At 42.8% G+C, this 23,339-nt stretch overlaps 1 protein-coding gene across 1 annotated transcript in view; it reads right to left on the bottom strand.

Annotated features, from left to right (window-relative positions):
- The window catches only part of COG4 (component of oligomeric golgi complex 4), a 27,217-nt gene extending 3,878 nt beyond the window's left edge, over positions 1–23,339 (bottom strand). The window contains exons 1-13 of the mRNA XM_042918644.1: positions 23,166–23,339; positions 20,640–20,722; positions 19,369–19,483; positions 17,461–17,635; positions 16,525–16,718; positions 14,242–14,347; positions 13,565–13,722; positions 12,769–12,827; positions 8,977–9,110; positions 7,323–7,441; positions 6,595–6,761; positions 5,638–5,803; positions 1,719–1,781 (exon numbers count right to left, since the gene is read on the bottom strand). Coding sequence (XP_042774578.1) covers positions 1,719–1,781; positions 5,638–5,803; positions 6,595–6,761; positions 7,323–7,441; positions 8,977–9,110; positions 12,769–12,827; positions 13,565–13,722; positions 14,242–14,347; positions 16,525–16,718; positions 17,461–17,635; positions 19,369–19,483; positions 20,640–20,722; positions 23,166–23,333 — 1,707 coding nt within the window. The 5' untranslated portion in view covers positions 23,334–23,339. The remainder of the gene's footprint in view (positions 1–1,718; positions 1,782–5,637; positions 5,804–6,594; positions 6,762–7,322; positions 7,442–8,976; positions 9,111–12,768; positions 12,828–13,564; positions 13,723–14,241; positions 14,348–16,524; positions 16,719–17,460; positions 17,636–19,368; positions 19,484–20,639; positions 20,723–23,165) is intronic.

Raw genomic sequence — 23,339 nt, 5'->3', positions numbered from 1 at the left:
CAGTGTGGAAGAGTTGCAAAGGGACTGATACAGCAGGCAGAAGCCCTCAGTTACACAGCAGCTACAGTATACACTATCTTTACCTAGCCTTTTAAACTCATCTGTAAAATGGACATCACACCACCTGACCTATCTCAAAGGGCTGCTAGTGGGATTCAGAAAGGATACCTGCAAATGCAAATCTAAGTTGGGTAGAATTTATGGCAATTGTTTTTTCAGCTCTTTGCTATCCTGTTTTTACTTGGCTAATTCTACCGGCTCAGTTCTCAATTTCTAACATTTCCCAAAATATTCCTTCAAAATCCAATATTCGAACGTAAAGGATAAAGTCTGGAATACAATCTAAGGTGACATGACTTAACAATAACAGCCACTCTGCTGAACACATACCATGTGACAGATCCTGTGCTTTTGGTACTTTGTAAGTAGCACTCTTACTTTATTCCCTTTTAAGGCCTTTCTGGTGTAAGTTCCTCATCTGGTCCGGTTTTCAGTACTACTGTAAACTCCCACCTGACTGCTCTCCCTGCACCTCCTTTAGGAAGCCCGCCAGTTACAAGGCCTTCTCCCCCTGTGCTGGGTCCTGGCCTCTGCAGGCTGCTCAGCCCTAGAGCTGCCACTTATCATCAGCCTGTGCCTCTGCAGCACTGTATCTTCCTTGAAATAAGGGTCTGCTGAGGCAGCAGGACCCCAGCTTCCCTCCTCTCCCAGAGGCAGAGTTTGAGACTGGGGCAGAGTTGGGCTCTTCGTTTTCTAACACTTAACAAAGTGATTGCTCCATGCTGCTATTTATAACTGTTAATACAATTATGAACTACCACCGCATGCGTCTCACATAGCTCATGTTTTATATTACTACATTCATTTTTTACAACTCTGTGAGGCAGAGATCATTCTTCCTGTTTATACATGAAGATGCTGAGGCTCAGGGAGGTAGAGAACTTGCCTCATGCCACACAGCTGGTCAGTGGTCCAGCAGAGACATGAACTTAGGGGGATCTGACTTCTAAGCCCAATCAATTTCCAACACACTATGCAGCCTTCCTTTAAAAAAATGGTAACTGGGGCGCCTGGGTGGCTCAGTCGGTTAAGCGGCCGACTTCAGCTCAGGTCACGATCTCGCGGTCCGTGAGTTCGAGCCCTGCGTCGGGCTCTGGGCTGATGGCTCGGAGCCTGGAGCCTGCTTCCGATTCTGTGTCTCCCTCTCTCTCTGCCCCTCCCCCGTTCATGCTCTGTCTTTCTCTGTCTCAAAAATAAATAAAACGTTAAAAAAAAAAAATTAAAAAAATGGTAACTGCAACAGCTTTGTACAGGGTTTGGCAAACCCTATTTCATCTTAATTTCCTAACATTTTTTTGAGGACTTTATCATTTTTTTAAGTGCTTTCAACCCTTTTTTAGTTAGGCCCCCCAGTAAACCCTAATTAGGGCAGGAAGAAGATCTGTTTTGTAGATGAGAGTCCCCAAGCTCAGGGAGCTAAGGGACTTATCTGAGGTCACAGGCCAAGTATGTGCCACAAGTGCTAATTTAAATCCTCATCTTCCAGCTTGTGGGTCAGAGGTCCTCCCATGTTGATCCCCTCGAGTGCTCTAAAGGAAGGCTGGCTCAATGTCAGCGAACGCACAGGCCCTACCAGAACAAGCGCGTAGGAACCCCTCTCACAGGGAGGCCTGGAGAAGCTGCAGCTACTGAAAACTCATAGGCTATTTTCTTCATACCTCCAGAGTCTTCTTCAATGTGGAGATGTTCTCACTGCAGACTTCCACGTTGTTCAGGGTCACCTGGGAGGTAAGGACAGAGAATGTGACCCACTGCTCACTGGTGTTTGTACCCACTCCAGTGCCAGACTGGCTGACAGCTGTAATCTTGAGGCCCAGAGGAGGGCTAAGGAACACCCACAGCAATGGCATCAGGTATGGTGCTCAGGTCTTGGATTGGGCAGAATAGTGAACCGGGCTCGCCCTTTCTCCTGTGCCTGACATTAAGGCAGGAGAGTCATCTGATCTTAGGGGTAGTGACCCAAGGTTTCAGATCTTTTTGCTCCATGTTTTGGCACACAGATCTGGGAGAAGTCCTGTGACTTAAAGCCCAGGTCAGTGAGGCAAAGACTGACATTCATTTAAGAAATGCTTCCTGGGGCGCCTGGGTGGCTCAGTCAGTTAAGTGTCTGACTTTGGCTCAGGTCATGACCTCATGGTTTCTGAGTTCGAGCCCCGCGTCAGGCTCTGTGCTGACAAGCTCGGAGCCTGGAGCCTGCTTCAGATTCTGCATCTCCTTCTCTCTCTGCCTCTCCCCGGCTCACATCTGTCTCTGTCTCTCTCAAAGATAAGTAAAGATTAAAAAAAATAAAAAATAAAAAAATGCTTCCTGAAATCCACCCTCTCATAGGGTCCACAATTCCAGAAGGGAAGTCAGGTAAGAAATATCAGATAAAGATAAACACCATGCAGAAAAATAAAGCAGGGTGAGTGGACAGAAAGTGAAAGGCCACAGAGCTAAAGCCAGGAATAGAGTCAGGTCTCCCTCCTCTCAGCCAAGAGCTCCTTCTTTCATAACTCTATTGCCTTATAAGCTTGATACAGAAATACCAATCATAAAAAGCAGCATGTGACAAAAGTGATGATGAAGGCACCAATTGCTATGGTCATTTAGAGGAAAGAAACATTTTGCTCTAAGGCATTCAAGGAAAGCTCCATGGCTGAATTGTAACTGAGATGAACTTTATTCAGATCAAAAAGTCTGGAGTAATTCTGACAGATGAGGGTGAGTACATTTCTCCACTCCTATCAGTCTTTCTATAGGGCACTGTCCTGTTTGCTATTTTCTTAATGGTATTTAGGATTATCCAGTATCATTTTGTTTGTTTCTTGTTTGCCTTTCCCACTAGAATGAGGGCTCCATGAAGGCAGGGATCTATTCTGTTCTCTTTAGAACTGTATCTTCAGTTTTAACACTGCCCAAAAGAACTTTCTTGATGATGGAAATATTCTAAATCTGAACTGTCCAGTATAGTAGCCCCTAGTCATCTATGGCTACTGAGCATTTGAAATGTGGTTAGTGCAACTCAGGAACTGGATTTTTGGTTTAAACTTAAATTTAAATAGCCAACTCTGCCTACTGGCTACCCTATTGGGCAATGTAGCTCCAGAACCTAGAACAGTGCCTGATATATAAAAGTTTCTCAAATAAATATCTGTTGACTGAATGAGTAAATAAATGTGTTCTGAAGAAGGGAGAACATACACAGTTGCAGAGTGGCAGAAAACCCCAAAAAGTATTTGGGAATAAGCAGAGTCAGTACACGGATATGTGCAGAAAAACAGCAAGAGTTTGTAAAGCTGCAGAGGCGAGTGCAGTCAGACTGGGACTTGGGTGCTATGCTCTCCTGTGGACAACGGGTTGGCACTGAGGGTTATGTAAAACAGGTGAATGCCATACGAGCACAGCTGTGACTTCAGAATACTAAGTATTACTTCTAGAGGCTGTGCAGAGCAGGAATCAGAAAGTATGAGAGGATCATACTGTCTCTGAACTGGTGTGCTGGTGGCATGACCATGAAGGCAGGGATGAGGTAGGGAGGAGCCTATTTTCAAAAAGATGAGTCAGGAACTTCAGGATTTGAGAGTAAAAGAAGAATTCGAGAACCCCAGGGATTGAGACTAGGATGGCCCTCCTGTGTTCCCTAGAGTGCTTCCCTCATCAGTGTCCTGCAGCTAATCGTGAAAGATCATGCTGCTGACAGTGCTGCTAAGGCCGCTTCCATCGGGGAGGGATAAGACTTAAAGCCTTTCATTAGCATGCCACAACACAAGGCTGCTAACATCACAAGCTTCCAGAGAAATAAGTGTACTGTGATGACAGCTCAAGGATGAGGGCCACAACTTAAATGTTTCCAAAGCATTTAGGGGCATAAGAAAAATCTATCATAAAGGGAAAATGGATTTGGGTTCAAGAGGTATCGATTTCAAAGCTTCCTTGTACTGACAGTCCTTGTAAGCATGGATTCACTGGGCTTATCCCCAGCTCATGGCGAATGATCTGTCAACACCGTTGGGGAATTCATCTTGACAGCCAAATGAATCAAGGTGACATAAGAAATGAGTGCTGCAGTGGGAGCGATGACATTTTAAGTACTTGGCGTCAGGAAAACTAGAAATCTGTCACTAACCATTTAGCATCACCTTTCATGTTGGCCTTATCTTTTGGGCCCTCAAACAATGAAGCTGTGCATGGCAGCCGAGAATGTGCAAAAGCACAGCAGCCAGTGTAATGGGGACTTGCGGGGCCAAGTGGAGGAAAATATCCTGCGCTAGAGGGGTAGGATAAGTGAGGCTCAGAGGCTGTCAACAAACCACCAAGCAAAGATGCAAAGCTAGGAGTCGTTTCTGAGTAGAGAAATGAAAGAATAAAAGTAAGTTCTGTAGAAAATGAAATAACAGAACGCAAACAAAATGAAAAATTTAAGTCAGCTCATGATCAAATGAAGCTGGTTGCCAAACATTTTGACAAAGGTCTCCAAAGGTGTATTTCAGAGGTAATAATTTCTTGGAGCTGATCCTCTTTTTTGGCAACAACCAGGACATTCCAGATCAACAGAACCCATGCTCAGGGAAAATATTTTCAGTGACAGGAAGTGAGTGAGGCTGCCTAAACAGCAGTCTGAGGACCAGTTCCTATGGGTTTCCTTGCACAGGTAGGTAGATATTGGTATGTTTAGGCTTCTGTCTCTGAGAACAACAGCTGTTAACACTTTTGGGGTCACAGACCTTTTAAGAATCTGATAAAAGCCAAGGACCCTGTTTCTAGAAAAAAAAAAAGTATACATTTAGCATCCAACCCCAAGGTGCTCAGAGACCCCATCTGTGGACTACTGATGGAGAGCTCTGCTATTGGATGTCTCCTTCAGGCTCTGTACCCCAGGAGCCAAGATGGCTCTGGCCAATGTGGGGGTGGAGCGGAATGCCAAGACAGCACATGCCAGAAAGGGCTGAGCCAGAATACAGCTGTATTCCTTTTGGCTCATCACAGACTGGCTGTTAACCTTGCATAAATCCCTTCATCCTTTCATGTTTCTTTCTTCCCAGCTATCACACACCTGGTAAAACTCACTGCTTCATTTTGTGTCATTCCGGGTAGCTAAGGGCTTTAAAAAAGGTCATCTTTCTGAGGATGTTGAAAGCCTAAGAAGTTCGCTAGGAAAAGAGCCCTGGTAGGTCTAAATGATCAGTCCCCACCCATGTTGTGGGACTGGCCTTACAGAAGTGGTCTGGAAGCTTGGCACAGATATTACAGTTGGCTCTGTAGCAGGTGCAAACCAAGCATGATACTGAGTGGAGCCCCTGAACAGCTTCGTAGTCCTCTTGGGAATGAGCACTTGGGAGAGCTGAGTTGCAAGGTGCCCAGCCTTCTAGGCAAGGAACAGTTCATGTCCTGCGTTGGGCTGCTCAGAAATAGGTCCCGACTTAAGAAATGGTTTCAGAACCTTCTAAGAGGAGCTTTCCTTAAAGAGGAATTTTCCTTCTATACAGACACTGGAGGAAAAGTTTCCCGTTGAAGGCCAATTATACTGTGGCTTAGAGGTCATAGTTTAAACTCTTGAAATAAACCAACCAGCTCCTGACCTATAGGGCTACCTACCAGGAAGGACAGCTTGGCCTCGTCAGTGCTCTCAATGCCTTTTGTGTCAAATTTGCCTTGCTGGAGGCTGCTGTGCATGATGTTCACAGCACTCGTCACCCCGCGCTGGATGTCCTGTAAGGTGGTGGCTGGGAAGCCCATCCGCAGCTTGTTACACAAAACATCCCTGTGGGTGCAGAATGGCATATAGAGACTGACAGCATTCAATCTGGCTTCCAGGACCACAGGACCAGAGGGCCCATGACCCTAACCCAGCAGCATGGCCTGCTCTTTTGGGGGATTAACCAATCCTTGAGACGATAATAGGAAAACTTGAGCATCCAGGGTATGAGAGAGACCCAACAACCCATTAATGGCACTGATGTGACAAGAACATACAGAGAAGACTGGCCAATTCTTTATTCCCTGTGAGGCTCCCAGTTATTAGCATTGAGCTCCAACAGACTCAAGAGGAGGCAGTACAGCTTAGTGAAAGGCAGTACCATACAAGTAGTTAGAGAACAGGTTTGGGGAGTCAGTTCTGGACTCTATTCTATATTCCATCATTTATGAGCTGTATGATCTGAGTCCCAGTTTTCTCATGTAAAAGAGGGCTAATGGTTGTTATCAAGACTGAATAAGAGCAAGAAATTCGAATAGTGGCTGGCCTGTAGCAATGGTAACTATGATTACTTTATTACAACTATTGCCTTCAACTGAGATGCCTATTCTCTTTCCTAGGTCTGAGGGCCAGTAACCCCTCCAATCCAGTCCAGGGAGCACAGACTTGGCCTGTAAGGTATCTGGCTGCTATACAGCTGTCTGAAGTCAGGGGTATTGTGCTATGGATAGAAGCTCATATCCTATATAGCACTGAACTGGAATCACATGGAAAAAAGGGAAGCTACATAGGCTTAGAAATCAGTCACAACTAGGAGCTTTTTGCTTCCTAGAAAGTAGAAAGGGAGTCAACTGTACCTGAAGTCAGACTCCAGCTCTGTGGTGGCAAGGTTGATCATGGCACAGAGACAGTCGATGCTGGAGCTAGACAGAGCCCGCCCAATGCACTTCTTAACAATGTAGAAGACATCATCCACCATGCTGGATGTCAACTGGCCCTTCTCATAGGTGTCCAGAGCCACAGCCTAACCAAAAGGCAAAGCAGCCAGTAAGAGCTCCAGTTCTGCACACCACTGTTCTAGATAGTTCTGGAACATGCTCTGGCTTTGCTCCCTTTTCTATAGCTTGTCCTTGTTTCTCCCAACATGGCTTACTCTAGTTATATCTTGGTGTCAATTTTCCTTGTCAAAATAGCTTATTTCCCTACTGATGACTATGTTAGGAAATTAAGTACTTAGGGACTTTGCCCTGGGGACATCTGTTAACTGGGATGTAAGACATCAGGAGAGGCCCTTCTTTCCCGAGTTTCCTCACCCACATACCTCAAAGAAGGCAGGGCACAAGTAGGCTCCCTGAGGAGCTAAGTTGTTGTTTTGTGAGCCCTGGAAAACACATCCAGCCGGGTCTTTGGAGAGCATGACAACCCCAAAGATGACCTCTTAACCATACAAAGTGGTACTGCTCAGTCAGCACCCAAGGATATTCTCAAAGCAGGACTAGGAAATGCGACATGCCTTGGCCATTTCTTTCAGCCCGGCTTCTTGGACACGAAGCCCCATTTCCAAGGGATGTGTCCTCTGTCCTACCTTATTGACAGTCTCCCTCATGAAGTACTCCTCCATGGTAATATATAAACCAATTAGCTCTTGCATGGTACAGCTCAATAGGCAGTTATTGAGGAGTTTGTCCAGACACTTCTGGTGCTCTAGGGGACAGCCAAGAAAGAAATACTCACTTTTCTTCCCTAAGTCAAAAATACCAACTGTTTTCATTTTCCCGCATTCCTTTCTAGTCTTTGTTCCCAATCTGTACATAATTTACATAGTTATGATCATGGTACAGATACAATTTTGTATTCTGCTTTAAACCATTTTATCATATACTCCTGAAACTAATGTAACATTGTGTTGTCAACTACACTCAAATACAAAAAATGAAAAAAAGATAATATCATAAATATTTTCACAGTTTCTATATAGCTTATTTTTCTTTTAGCTTATTTTTAATGGCCGTATGATATTTTATCAGGTAGATAGTCCACATTTTAATTTTTTAAATGTTTATTTATTTGGGGGAGAGAGAGAGTGAACACAAGGTGAGGAGGGGGCAGAGAGAGAGATAGGGAGAAGATCCCAAGCAGGCTCTGTGCTGTCAGAGCAGAACCTGATGTGGGGCTTCATCTCACGAACATGAGATCATGACCTGAACCAAAATCAAGAGTCAGATGCTTAACTGAGCCACCCAGGCACTCCAGTCCACATTTTTTTTTTAATGTTTATGCATTTATTTTTGAGAGAGAAAGAGAGAGAGCGAGTGAGTGAAAGCAAGGGGAGGAAGGGCAGAGAGAGAGTGGGAAACAGAATCCCAATCAGGCTCTGAGCTGTGAGCACAGAGCCCAATAAGGGGCTCTAACTCATGAACCATGAGATCATGACTGGAGCCGAAATCAAGAGTTGGCCGCTGCTCAACCAACTGAGTCACCCAGGCCCCCTGCCCCAGTCCATTTTTTAAACTCTATTTTTAGGGGTGCCTGGGTGGCTCAGTTGGTTGAGCAGCCAATTCTTGATTTTAGCTCTAGTCATGATGTCATGGTTCTTGAGTTTTGAGCCCTGAGTAGGATTCCTGGCTGATGGCTTGGATGGAGCCTGCCTGGGATTCTGTCTCCTGCTCTCTCTGCCCCTCCCCCACCCATGCTTGCACTCTCTCAAAATAAATTAAAAAAAAAAAATGAACTCTATTTTTAGACACACAGATTATTTCTAAATGTTTTGTCATTATTAGAGAACATAGTAATTGGAGATTATAGTGAATTTTTTTTTAAGATTTTATTTTTTAAGTAATCTCTATACCCATTGTTGGGCTCAAACTCACAACCCCAAGTTCAAGAGTTGCATGCTCTTCTGACTGAGCCAGCCAGGCGCCCCATGTCACTGATCTAAATTAAACACCAATCCCTAACTCAGAGTTGGTGAGGCAACGTGGTGTAGAGAAAAGATTAGAAGAAAATAATTTAACCATTCTGGGTATTAGCTTTCCTCACCTGTAAAATGAGTAAAAGGCTTCAAAGATCCTGTCCATTCCTTAACATTTAGTTAAGTCTAGCTTTCCTAGTTTGCCCACAGACCTCAGATGCTAAGAAGCCCTAGTTACTTCCTTGTTAAGAGATCTGTGGCTTAACTATCAGAAAACAGTGCCAATTCTGTCCCAGCCCTCCCAGAAAATATGGGAAACACGTCTTACCTTGCTTTACTTCTTCTGAGGCCATGGAGTCCCCTACCTCAAAATCAGAGCTGATCCTCTTCCTGAGGAAACGTAAATACAGCTCACTGCGGGCATTCATTAGGGTGACCTCAGTCAGGATAGGGTCCAGTTCCCTGAGATACATGGAGCAGAAGGAATAAGCAGGAAGACACTGGATTCCCTTAGATTTAAGAGATACAGGGCAAAGAGTCCCAAACTCCCTCTTCCACTGGGCCCAGAAGGGTTAGCTCTGCTAGATGGTCATCCTGGTCTGCTGGCCCAATTATAATCAGAGACAGCTGTCAACCACATATTCCACTTACCCGTTTCACCTGAACCATTCACCTACAAAAATGCTGTCAGGGCTAAATAAGAGACTGGGAGGTATATTTTTGTCAGTGGTTTGAATAAAAATGATCTATGCCTCACATGAAAGGAACCACAACTTTCCATCCTCTTATTTAGCTGTGGTGGGATTTCAGGCTAAACCATTAACCTGTGTCCCACACCCATTCACCTACCCAGATGAAGAGCCAAAACAATCTTTTTTTTCCTTTTAATGTTTGTTTATTTTTGAGAAAGAGAGAGTATGAGTGGGGGAGGGGCAGAGAGAGGGAGACACAGAATCTGAAGCAGGCTCCAGGCTCTGAGCTGTTAGCACAGAGCCTGATGCAGGGCTTGAACTCACGAACTGTGAAATTATGACCTGAACCGAAGTCAGACTCTTAACCGACTGAGCCACCCAGGTGCCCCGAGCCAAAATAATCTTGAATAAAATAACAAAATTGAGGGATACCTGAGTGGCTCAGTGGGTTAAGTGTCCAACTCTTGATTTTAGCTCAGGTCATGATCTCATGGGTTTATGAGTTGAGCCTGTATTGCAAGGAGCCTGCTTGGCTCTCTCGTTCTGTTCATCCCCTGTTCTCGCTTGCTCTCTCTCAAAATAAACAAATAAACTTAAAAAAATTATTTTTTTAAAGTTTCTTTTTTTTTAATGTTTATTTTTGAGAGAGAGAGAGAGAGAGAGAGAGAGATCAAGCATGGGTCGGGGAGGGGCAGAGAGACAGAGGATCTGAAGTGGGCTCCGTGCTGACTGCAGAGAGCCCAACACAGGGCTTGAACTCACAAACCGCGAGATCATGACCGGAGCCGAAGTTGGATGCGTAACCAACCGAGCCACCCAGGTGCCCCTATTATTATTATTTTTTTGAAATAGGCTCTATGCCCCACGTGGAGCCCAACATGGGGCTTGAACTCACAACCCTGCGACTGAGACTTGAACTGAGATCAAGAGTCAGATGTTTAACCAAATGAGCCACCCAGGCACCCCTGATGAGTGATTTTTTAAAAATGTTTATTTATTTTTGACAGAGAGAGAGAGAGAGCATGAGCAGGGGAGGGGCAGAGAGGGAGACACAGAATCTGAAGCAGGCTCCAGGCTCCGAGCTGTCAACACAGAGCCTGATGCAGGGCTTGAACCCACGCACTGTGAGATCATGACCTGAGCCAAAGTCAGAGGCTTAACCGACTGAGCCACCCAGACGCCCCTGATTTTTTTATGTTTGTTTATTTATTTTGAGAGAGACAGCATGAGCAGGGGAGAGAGAGAGAGAGAGAGAGAGAGAGAGAGAGAGAGAGAGAGAGAGAGAGAAAATCCCAAGTAGGCTGTCAGCACAGAGCCTGACATGGGGCTCAATCTCATGAACGAGGAGTTCACAACCTGGGCCAAAATCAAGAGTTGGATGCTTAACTGACAGCCACCCAAGCACTCTGAGTGACTTTTTTTAATGTTTATTTTTTCAGAGAGAGAGAGAGAGAGCACGTGTGCAAGCATGTGCCTGGGGGAGGGGCAGAGAGAAAGGAGGACAGAGGATCTGAAGTGGGCTCTGTGCTGACAGCAGAGAGCCCAATGCAGGGTTCAAATCCATGAACTATGTATGAGATCATGACTTGAGCTGAAGCCAAACACTTAACAGACTGAGCCAACCAGGTGCCCCTAAAAAAATTATTAAAAAAAAATAATAACAAAGTTGAAGGACTCACACTTCCCAATTTCAAAGCTTACTACAAGGCTACAGCAATGAAGACAGTGTGGTAGTGGCATAAAGATAGGCCTACAGTTTAGATGAGAGTCCAGAAATCTTCACATTTATGATCAATTGATCTCCAACAAGAGTGCTCAGACAATTCAGTAAGAATAGTCTTTTCAACAAATTGTGCTGGGATGACTGATATCCACATTAAAAAGAATGAAGTTGAACCCCTCCTTCACATCATATACATATGTTAACTCATTTTCCACACTAAACTCCAAGAGATCTTTTCAAAACATATATCTGGTCATACTGTAATCACATGATTTCCATAGTGCTTAGGATACAGGACTCTGAATGGACTGACTCTAAGAACAACCTCTCTGGATTCATCTCATACCAGGCTCTCCCCAACTCTTTGCATTTCAACTACACTGCTCTTCTTTCCCTGCTCTACCTGGAACACTCTTCACCTATTTCTATTTACCCTTTTTCAAGTTTATTTATTCTGAGAGAGAGCATGACAAGGGCAGGGAGAGAGGGAGAGAGAGAATCCCAACAGGCTCTACAGCGACAGTGCACAGCCTGATGCGGGGCTCAAACCTGAGAGTCTGCAAGACCATGAACTGAGCTGAGACCAAGAGTCAGATGCTTAACTGACTGAGCCACCCAGGTGCCCCTTATTTCTATTTACTCTTAAGGTCTCAGATCTAAGGTCATTTCCTCAGAGATTTTTCCTTGAATTTCATCAGCTTAGGTTACATCCCTTTATTATATGCTTTCCTGCACCATACACTTAGTAGATCATATTGATTAACAACATGAACTCTAGAGTCTGCTTGGATTCTGTTCCTGACTGCCATCTTCTCACTGTATGACTGTCAGCAAGTCACTTAACCTCTTCAGGCTTTGGTCTCCTCATCTATAAAAAATGTTTATGGATTAAATCTGTGATCCTCAAATGAAGGGATTTTACCCCCCACCCTCCACCCCTGAGACATCTGGCAGTGTCTAGTGACATCACGCTATCAGTATCTCGTGGGTGGAGGCCAAGGACACTACTAAACATCTTACAGTGAAGAACACAGTCCTCTATAACAAGGTATTATCCAGCCAAAATGCCAATAGTACAGAGGCTGAGAAACCCTGGAATAAATGACTGAATATTTGTTAAGTGCTTAGAACAATGTATACCATATAGTGAATACCATATACGTGTTAGCTATTATTATCTGTCTACTTTAGACTACAGACACCACAAATAAAGAATTATGTTGGGTTTGCTTACTTTGCTTGCTGCCACCTTCATACTACCAAACATGAGTGCGTGGCACCTAATGTGTACTCAGTAAAAATTTACTGATTGAATACATTTTTATAATGTTTGGATTTTCTTTTAATGATTATATATTACTTTTATTTATTTTTTTAAATGTCTATTTATTTTGAGTGGAAGAGAGAGCGAGGAGAGGGGGGCAGAGGAAGAGAAAGAGAATCAGGCTCAGCACAGAGCCTGATGCGGGGTTCAATCTCATAAACCATGAGATCATGACTTCAGCTGAAATCAAGAGTCAGAAGCTTAACCAACTGAGCCACCCAGGTGCCCCAAGCATTTATTTCTTTTATTAGAAAATGGTAAAAGCTTGAATCATAGATAAAATATTTTTAAAACATAAACCACATTGTAACAGAGCAGTCTCTGAATGATACATGATTACCAGTTCAAACTTCTATGGGCTGAAGAAAAGAGGATTATTACCTTGGTTCTATTTTTTCTGTTGTAGAATTTCTCATCAAGTTGTTCTGGACATGTCGGAACTGCAATATACCAAAGAAATGAGAATGCTCTTCCCCACCCTCCTTACACCTACCTCTTGCTGGTCACTCTAAACTTCTGGCATAGAAGAATGTTTAAGTTTAGTTTGCTTAACAAGCAAGCCAAAAGTAGGCTATCAGAATGATGAGCCAAAGATTTACTTTTGATTTAGATGCTAATGCCCCCCCCCCCTCCATTACTGCACTTAAAAGTGGTGTTAATAGTATTACAACCAACTACTGTCTAGTAGCATTCTAGAAATAAAATTGTATGGGCTACTCCTATTTCTAATCCTACTCTTACATCCTCTGCTCAAAGGAAAGGACAAAAAAGTTTCAAAGAAAAAAAAAAAAAAAGCAAGTATTACTGTTAGTACCTAAGGAACTAAGGAGAAATCTGAGACAAATTACTTGACACTTACTATGACCTTAAGAAGTAAAATTCTCCTTGTATCACCTGCACATTCTGTGTTAAGAGAGCTGGTCTAATGTTTCTGTTTTGTGTTTCTTTCACGAACCCCTTTCTACTTCTTTCGCAATCTTGTACTAAGTTATCATCTTGATATCACCTCAAATCCAAAGTAAGCTGGTGACTGGCAAAATGCATGCCAGTTTGCATTCCGTATTTATTTTTCTACCTTCATCTTTTTTCATCCTTTCCCCTCCCCACTCCCATTTAATGTATTCAGTATTGCTGGCTAACATTGTTTCCAAACCCACCTGTGTCTTTCCCTTCTCACCTGCTGGTGGTAGTCCCTCTGCTTGATGAACTTGTCTACCACCTTCTCTACTTGTCTGTCACATTCCACCTGCAAGTATTTTATCAGGGTGTAAAGTCTCCCTGGCCCATAATATGTCTCCACTATTGGTTGGTGGGTCTCTACAATGCGGGCAATACCTAGAATGGAGAAAATGAGAGGAATGGATTCCAAATGTTCTTCCCACAAAACTAACTCCTTTCTTCTATCCAGGACTTATCTGGGGTCTAACTCAACCCTTTTAGACCTGTTTCACCACCCAAAATGAATACAGATGGTTCTTGCCAGTGCCAGGAGTTGCTAAGCAAATTTGTCTGTTAAATATGTACAACGCTTGGTAAACTAGAAGGCATTTAAGTTATATTGAGAGTTTCAGTAGAAGCATCTTTGGAAATCAGCATTACTCTCTTCCTAGTAATTCACTTAAGTACTAAATTTACTCTTAGAGTTTGGGTCTTGAGGAATAGGGAGGATCAAAACACTTGAGAGACTCTAATTTTTGCTAATCAGATACTGAATAGGAAGTTACTTCTCTGATAAATAAATACACAGCAAGCTACAGGATTAAACCGAAGGTTAGCAGGGAGAGAAGAAACACTAGGATGTGGGCATTACATAGGAAGGGCTTCAGTCTCCCTCAAGTGGAGAACGAGACTTACCTTCAAACAGAAGAGTAAGTGTGTCTGCAAAGATGACTGCAGCCCTCCGGTCACGCATGTCTGTCCCCAGCACCAACAGTAGATTCTCTTCAGCTTTACTGGCCACCTGAAAAAAGTGGAAAATCCACAGGAGTTCTCAGATCAAAGGTTGGCCTCAGTTTTCCAAAAAGATCTCCCATTGACTTTCTTTTTCCCATGTTTGCTTTGATGCTTGAAAGCCTACGCAGCACACAGGAACCTCCCAGTGGGCTCGGGGTTGTCTGGGCCTCAGGCAAGACAAAGAACTTGAACACAGTGGTAACTCTTCTTCAACTCAGAGTTGTAAATAATGCTTTCCTTTTCTTTGAAGATATGTACTGCCATTAGCCAAAGGCAGAGAGTCCCCAGTTTCACTAATCTTCTCCAAGTATAACAAAGTTATTAATGGTGCTTTATTGAGCAGGACAAATAATCTGGGTACCACAGAAGGGATTTTTAAAGGATTAAAAATAAAAGCCATTTCTAGGCCCCAGATGGCAAAGTACTGATTAAAAAAAAGTGCCATAAAAACGGTTATGCATTTTCTTTTTAGACAGCTCCATCTTTCCCTTATTTTAATTAATTTTTTAGAATGTGTAAAACACACACACTTAAACATTCAAAAGGAATAAAGGAGTGTTCAGTGAAAAGCCGTTCTTCCTCTTACCTACTCCTCTTGGTCTCCTAAAATCTCTTCTCCAGAAATAACTGTTGTTAACCCTTTGAAAAATATCCTATGCTTATACAAACCTGTATTTTTATTGCCACTTCTGTTATTTTTTGGAAAATGTTTATTTATTTTGAGGGAGAGCCTACACACAAGTGGGGGAGGGGCAGAGAGAGAGAGAATACCAAGCAGGCTCCACATCGTCGCTGCAGAGCCTGATGCGGGGCTCAATCTCACCAACCCTGAGATCATAACCCAAGCTGAAATCAAGAGCTGGATACTTAACCGACTGAGCCACCAAGGTGCCCTACCACGTCTATCATTTTAAGCAGAAACAAAAGTATTTAGTCTAACTTAACTATACAGCAGAGCATGAAGTATGTCAGCATGTATGCATCTGTCTCATTTTTTTTTGTTTTTTAATTTCTAGTCGGTTTTAGTAAATGGTAGCACCCCATCACATGCCTCACCAGCTCAGCGTGAGAATTTTCTAATAAAGCTTTTCTAACATTAAAACTGCTTCCTTTCGTATCATCCTAAGTTCTACCCTTGAATTGAGGGGAGAGACTGGATGGGCCCTAAGTTTCTGCGGGAAATCTAAAGTGGTACGTTCCCTCTTTGTAAGGAGATGGGACAGGAAGAGCAAGTTCTAGGCCCCAAAGAAAGGACTAACAAGCAATAAATATGTTGTTCCATCCTCATGAGGCCTGCCTGCCCTGAAAAAGGAACTACATCCTTAACCCTTAAGTGTTTCATTACTTCTTGCAGCAGAGAGTCCTAGGCTCCTCTTAGAGCCCCTACCCTCCCTCTACCACCAGCGGTAGTGAGCCAGTGCACGGCGGGCCTCAGCCATCTTGTGCATGTCATGCTTCTTCTTGATCACAGGGCCCTGGTTGTGAAAAGCCTCCAACAGCTCATGGGACAACTTCTCTGGCATCAGTACCTGCTGGTGCTTCTTCTCCTGGCACTCAGTAATCATCCACGGTCTCATTTTTCTTAATGCAGGACAGTGTTCCATTATAGAGAACTCTGGGAGATGTGGCAGAAGGCACTCTGACATATAGTTACAAACAATAACCCTCTGCATACATGCCTGCTGATATTTGCTTCTTTCCATCTAAGGTTAAGGGTAAGAAGCTGAGACTTTAACTGAAATCTGTTTCTTTTTCAGGATTTAATGATAAGTGACATCACTTGCTTCATCTCAATGTGGCTTATTTTGAGCCTCAAGCCTGGTTATGAAGTCTTAAAACAACTAACCAACAACTCTGAATGCTCTTAAAAGAAGCCAGTTCTTGGCTGACAGCTTAAAAAGTGTGATTCAACTTGTCAGAGAATTTGCATTTCAGTTTTCCTACATTTTCACCTAGTTGTTGGAAATGAATGTGCATCAATAGCAGTTTCAGCCATGACTAGTATGCAGCAGGCTGGCAACACATAAGTGTTGAATGAATGTATACATCCAGTCCTGCTACACTACAGGCAAGAGACGAAAAGGGCAAAGTGAGAAAGAATCCACAGAAACTGGATTGATATAGTGTCCAAATCTGCAGTCAGAGAACCATACCACTAACGTACCAAGCAATCGGGGGCCATACCTGCTTGCAAAGGTATTCTGAGAACTTGCTTAATCCCTCCTCATGCAGACCCAGCAGTGGGAAGATCTTGAAGAAGCGCTCCACCTGAGGCAAATCCCCTTCCTTGGTAGCAATGGCAAACTTCTCTGTTACAATGGCTTTGAGACGCTGCTCAGCTTCCTGTAGCAATTTCAGGTTGGCGTCAATCATGCTGCCTGTGCAATGGGGGGGAAATTGAGAATTAATATAAAGAATGGTACTATGTCAGGTCTATGCCACTTTGTGCACCACTATTCATTAGAAATACACAGAGAAGTTACAATCAAGTAAAAGAAATAAGATCTATGCACAAATAACTATAACAAAACACGTGTATGGTAAGTGTAATAAGAAAAGTGTGCACAAGTTACGTTTCTGATTGAATTAGAAAAGTCTTGCCAGAAATGATATCCCATCTTTTAAAGATGAGCAGGGGTTTGATATCTGAGTAAGAGGAACATAAGAGGAACATACATTCCAGACAAAGGGAATGAGAGAAGCAAAGTAACAGAAACAAAAAGATGAAGAGAAAAAAGTATATACATGTACAGTATTGCAAGTAATATACACTCTGGCATATAGAGAACTCCATATATGTGCACAATGAATGGATTCACGAGTGAATGGTACAAAACCAGGTGAGAAGGCCTAGAATACCAGGCTAAGAATTTAATTTTATGAATAGACAATAGGGTCAAGTGGAAAGAACCCACTGATCAGAGAACAGATCTGGACTCAGTTTCCTTTTCCGTAAAATGGGAATAACAACACATACCCTAGGATGGACTACAATCTATATAGGGTCGAATACCAGACAAGGAAATTGCCTAACAGAGATCCTTTTCATGGTTTAGTTTGCCTTATTCAGATTATAGATGCTTATGACTACACTAGAAATCAACAGTTTGGGATACTTACCTTCTTTGCCCTGTCGGCTGAGCTCAATGACTGATTTGTCCAGGCACAAGTAGCGATGAATATGGGCAGCAGCCTGCTCATAATCTTCATTCCTCAAAGCAGTCTGAACTCCATCCATGCAGAACTTCAGGTCCAAGATATCATCAGCTCTCTGAATGGCTTGATAGAGACGGTTCTGCAAAAAGACTTGGTGCTTAGAAACAATGTCCTATTCTTTCAAAGACATCTCTTCAGAAGGTATGGAGATTCAGGGACAGAATCTGGTTAACCAGAAGCCCTGAACCACTACCACTCACAAAACTCTTATTGACAGATGATCAATAATACTGACAGATATCATGCAATTTTATTTATGTGACCAGATCAATCATTTTAATGGAAGCAGGAACAGGGATAAACCATATTTACATTTGGCTTATGTTAAATTAATAATGGAACCAGAGTGTATTTGGTATTTTGGCAACAGGGCATTGTAAACCATGTAATAAAATAAACGAAATATATGTAAAGTATTTTTCTTTTAGAATTAAGCAAGAATTTGTTCTTAATGTTTGTTATTTTTGAGAGAGAGAGAGAGAGCGCGCGAGCGAGAGAGGGTGGGGCAGAGAAAAGGGAGACACAGAATCCAAAGCAGGCTCTGACCTGTCAGCACAAAGCACGATGAGGAGCTCGAACCCACGAACCGTGAGATCATGTCCTGAGCTGGATTCGCACGCTTAACCAACTGAGCCATTCAGGCACCCAAGCAAGAATACTTTAAAGAAACTTTAATATGTGACTTGGTCGCTGTGTGACTATAGTGTTTCATGGTAAGTTATTTTAGCAGGATCTAGACAGAGTGGGAGGAGTTATCCTATTTCATAGGGGCAAACTGAGGCTGGGAATGACGTATTCAAGAGCCCAGATCATATGCTATTCACTACTGTAGTCATTAATGATCTGCGGCACTTGAAATGTGGCTAGACACACTTCACGTATGGCTAGGCCAAATTAAGATGTGTAAGACACACACTGGATTTCAAAGACTTAGTACAGAAATAAAGAAGGCAAAATACCTCACAAATAGCATTTTATAGTAACCATGTTATTTTGGACATAATGGGTTAAATAAAGCATATTATTATAATTATTTTTACCTATTTCTGTTCTTTTAAAAAAATGTCTACTAGTGGGGCGACTGGTTGGTTCAGTTGGCAGAGCATGCAACTTTTGATCTCAGGGTTGTGAGTTCAAGCCCCATGTTGGGCACAGAACCTACTTAAAAATAAAAAAATAATAAAGTAGAGATGGTTACTATAAAATCTAAAATTACATATGTAGTTCATATTCTTTTCCAAGCTGGATACTTTTATTTCATTTTCTTGCCTGACTGCTATGGCTAGAAACTCCAGTACAGTATTGAAGAAAATCAAGAGCTAACATCCTTGTTTTATTCTTGATTTTAAGGAGAAAGCACCCAGTCTTTTACCAGTATGATGTTAGCTGTGGGTTTTTCATAAATGGCCTTTATCAGGTTGAGGAAATTCCCTTTTATTCCAAGTTTTATGAATTTATGCTTTTTCCGAGTTTATCAGATGATCATGTAGTTTTGTCCTTTATTCTATTGATATGGTAGATTATATTAACTGATTTTCAGATGTTAAAGCAACCCTGCATTCTCACTCAGTCATAGTATAATCCTTTCAATATGTTGTTATATTTGGTTTGCTGGTTTGTGGTGTTTTGAGGATTCTGAAATCTTTACTCATAAAAGGTATGGGTCTGAAGTGTTCTCTTCCTGTGCTATCTTCAGCACAATATCAGTATCTTGCATTAGATCTCTACTGAATGGTGCTGCTCTAATTTTTAATGTCGTGGCTTTTCTACTGCCCTCTACTAATTCGAACATCAGAAGTTCAATGGGATTACCTTAGCCAGGTCAAGCTGACGGACTTTGCTGGACACATTCTCAGCTAGATTGCAGGTAAAGGTGATCATTCCAGCTAGCTGCTTTGCATCTCCTTCAATCAACTGCAGGTTGGGACTGGAGACATATGTCAGCACACACATATCCATAGGGGGAGAAGGAATGAGTAAGAGATGGAAAATTTTTTGTAGATGGAGATCATGTCTTCTACTCTCTTTGTACCTCCCCACAACTTTTAGCTCAGTTCGCTCTACTCACGGCTTTTTCTTTTTCTTTCTTTTTTTTAAAGTGTATCTATTTAGCAGCGTCTGGGTGGCGCAGTTAAGTATCCAACTTCAGCTTCGATCATGATCTCATGGTTCATGAGTTTGAGCCCCGCACTGAGCTCTCTGCTGTCAGCGCAGACCCTGCTTCAGATCCTCTTCACCTCCCCCCCCATTTGCATACTTTCTCTCTCTCTAAATAAATAAATAAACTTAAAAAAAAGTTTACCTATTTATTATTTTGAGAGACAGAGAGAGCATGAGCACCCTCATGCGCATAAGTGGAGGAGGGGCAGGCAGAGAGGGAGAGAGAAGGCATCCCAAGCAGGCTTTGTACTGTCAGCACCGAGCCCAACCTGGGGTCCAAACCCATGAACTGAGAGATCATGACCTCAGCCAAAGTCAGACGTTTAACTGACTGAGACACTCAGGTACCCCTACTCACAGCTTTTTCTAAAAAGTATTTTACTGAAAACTCAGGCCAATATTAAATAAAAAATTACTCTTTATAAGTACTAAAGACACCCCTAAATAGGTACTGCTAAAGAACTAGAGAACAGATGCTTCCAATTGCTGAGTATAAAATACACTAACCAACAATCACAGAGGATGAAGAGGTCAAAGAGCAATTTTTATGGCTAACAAATACACACAGTTTGTAAGAACAATGGTTCTCAAACTTGAAACATACATCAGAATCATATGGTATGCTTGTTAAAAGCGTGTCAGATTCCTGGGCTTCACACCCAGAGTTTCTGGTTCAAGAGGTTTTGAGTAGAACCTTGTAATTTGCATTTCCAATAAGTTTCCAAATGAGTTTTGGTACTTGTTGGTCCAAGGATACTTTGACCAGTGGATTATACCCTTAAGTGTTCATTTTACCTTGAAGTAATCCTCCTCTACACTTCAAAATCAACTGGCATTTTATTAACAGAAAGTTAGGAAAAACAGGAACTTATCCAGTGGACCTTGCTGGAATTACAGTGGCTCTTGTTGAGATGGAAACTCACCCCATCCGGTGTAGAGTGACCATTTTACTTTCAATGGTGTTTTGCTGTTCCAAAAGAGCATCCAGTTCTCTCTCTACCACTTTCTGAAAAACAGACAAGCATTTTGTCATCAGAATGGTCAGAAGGAACTTTAAAAAATTATCTAACCCAACCACTTAGCTGAAGGGTGAATCCCATTCCAAATGTCTTTCCTTTCACTAAGTTCCCCTAAGGCTTTAATGAACAATATTTCATTTTTGCAGTGATCACATTGCATAATGGTTGCTACCTTCTGTATATTTTCATTCCATTTAGCAGATGAATACCACAAAGGAAGGGAACTTTTATTCAGTATCATTATCTTAGTGCCTAATGCAGGAAAGCATTTAAAATATAATGGCTAAACAAATGAAATTTCTTAAGTGGCAGTTACAAAGAGTCTCTTCGCAGTGTACAGTGATACAATCAGTACCCGGAAAGAAGAAGTATAGAATTGTCTCAGCCAAGTTATTTACTGCATCACTGCAACTAATGTAACCTTCTTATGCTTGAGTTTCTTGATCTGTAAAATGTAAAAGTATCCTACAGGACTGTTGTGTGAGCCAAACAAGATAACAAACATAAACTGCTTAACGCAGTATGGTGGCATATTGTTCAATAATAGTCATTATTATCAGCTATGCATTTCTATTAAAATAATTCAGTAGGATCCAGAGGGAAACTTCCCTGGACAGTCATCAGACACAAATACAGAACTAATATTGTTCTGTCTGGAAGATGGACTTAAATTTCCCTTAAAAATGGACTAACTCAATGAATGCAAGCTTAGGAATGTTAACAGTACTGAATTTTATGGAGTGCCTGGGTGGCTCTCAGTTGAGAGTCCGACTCTTGGTTTTGGCTCAGGTCATGATCCCAGGGCTCTGGGATGGAGCCCTGCACGAAGCCCCGTGTTGGGCTAGGCGCCGAGTGTGGAGCCTGGTTTATTCTTTCTCTCTCTTCCTGTGCCCCTCTCCCCAACTCATGCACTCTAAAATTAAATAAATAATAAATTCTTAACACTGAATTTTATAAAGCACATCTTGCTGAAAAATGTTATCATAAACTGCTCGAGTTGGTGCAAGTTAATGTTTGAAACTATTCAAAGATATCAATAATCCCCCCTCGTTCTTGCTGAAACTGTTTGTACTCACAACCTTAATTAAAAATTTAGTTTAGGGGGTGCCTGGATGGCTTAGTTGGTTAAGTCTCTGACTTCAGCTCATGTCATGATCCCGGGGTTCATGGGTTCAGAGCCCACCATCAGGCTCTGTGCTGGCAGCCTGGCACCTGCTTCACATTTTATATCCCTCTCTCTCTCTGCCCCTCCCTTGCTCACACTCTTTCTCTTGCTCTCTCTAAAAGAAACACTAAAAGTTTGGTTTGGTGGCGGGGGGTGCCTGGGTGGCTCACTCGGTTAAGCGTCTGACTTCAGCTCAGGTCATGATCTCACGGCTTGTGGGTTTGAGCCCCGCGTGGGCTCTGTGTTGACAGCGCAGAGCCTGGAGCCTGCTTCAGATTCTGTCTCCCTCTCTCTCTGCCCCTCCCTGGCTCGTGCTATCTCTCTCAAAAATAAATAAACATTAAAAAAAAAAATTAAAGTTTGGTTTAGAGAACAGCTACTAAATGTTTATTAATTAATTAATTTAGAGATAAAGTGCAAGGGGGTGGGGAGAGAATCTCAAGCAGGCTCTACCCTCATCCCCATGACCCTGGGATGATGACCTGAGCCAAAATCTAGAGTTGATGTTCAGCTGACTCAGCCACCCAGGCCCCCGCTACTAAAACTTTAGATCAGAGCTTGGATCTCTTTCTTCTGACTGGCAAGGAACCCAAATGATATTCACAAATATACTGACAGCATCAGGTTGCCACGGAAAATGAAGGAGGCTGTAAGGAATCTTCAAGAGAATACAGTCCATCCTCCTTATTGGCCAGAAAGCAGGGGCCCGAGGGATGAAAGTCACTTGTCCAAGATTAGACAGTTGTACCTGTCTTTAAACCTCAAGCTTCCACAAAGCTGTACACTTACCGAACTACAGTTACACCCCCAAATCTTTTTCCCCAAAAATAAGTCTTAAAACGCTTCAAGTTTATTTGCAATAACTTCCTCCTTAAATATTTGAGATAACACGGTGGAAACGTTTCCTAATTTTTAAATTGCTAAGTCAACGCAAGGGAGCCTTTAGTCTTATTTTGAGAAGCGAGTTGACCTACGCTGTCAGTCTAACTACTCCGGCAGAAAAACCTACATTAAGGGCCAGGCAAATAAGTGGGGTGGGGACCAGGAGCGGAGCAGACCGCCAGGGTAACAGGGAAAACAAGCTTAGGGGCATCAGTCCAAGTGAATAGAGACGTCAGGTCCCGCCAAATACACTCAATTACACTCCTGCTTCTTCAATAAATGCTGTTTTGTTTCCCTCGGCAAAGGCACAGAGAGAACTTCCCGCAGCCCGATTTCCCGAGACTGACAAGTCCTAAGCCCATTGCCTCTGGCTAGCCCCCCACCTCCTCGCCGCAGAGCCGTTCGTATACAGCCTCCAGCTCCTGCAGCTCGGTCAGGGAGCGAATGAGCTCGGTGGAGATTTCCGAGCAGCGGCCTCCTCCCATCCCCTCAGGCGGAGAAATCCCTGACAGCTTCTGAGGGGAATCGAGGTCCGCCATCTTGTTCTCCATTTCGCG

The sequence above is a fragment of the Panthera leo genome, chromosome E2 (assembly GCF_018350215.1).
Source record: "Panthera leo isolate Ple1 chromosome E2, P.leo_Ple1_pat1.1, whole genome shotgun sequence".
In the NCBI taxonomy this organism is placed as follows: domain Eukaryota; kingdom Metazoa; phylum Chordata; class Mammalia; order Carnivora; family Felidae; genus Panthera; species Panthera leo.
The sequence above is the reverse complement of the archived record's forward strand: the minus strand, read 5'-3'. Positions and strand labels throughout refer to the sequence as shown.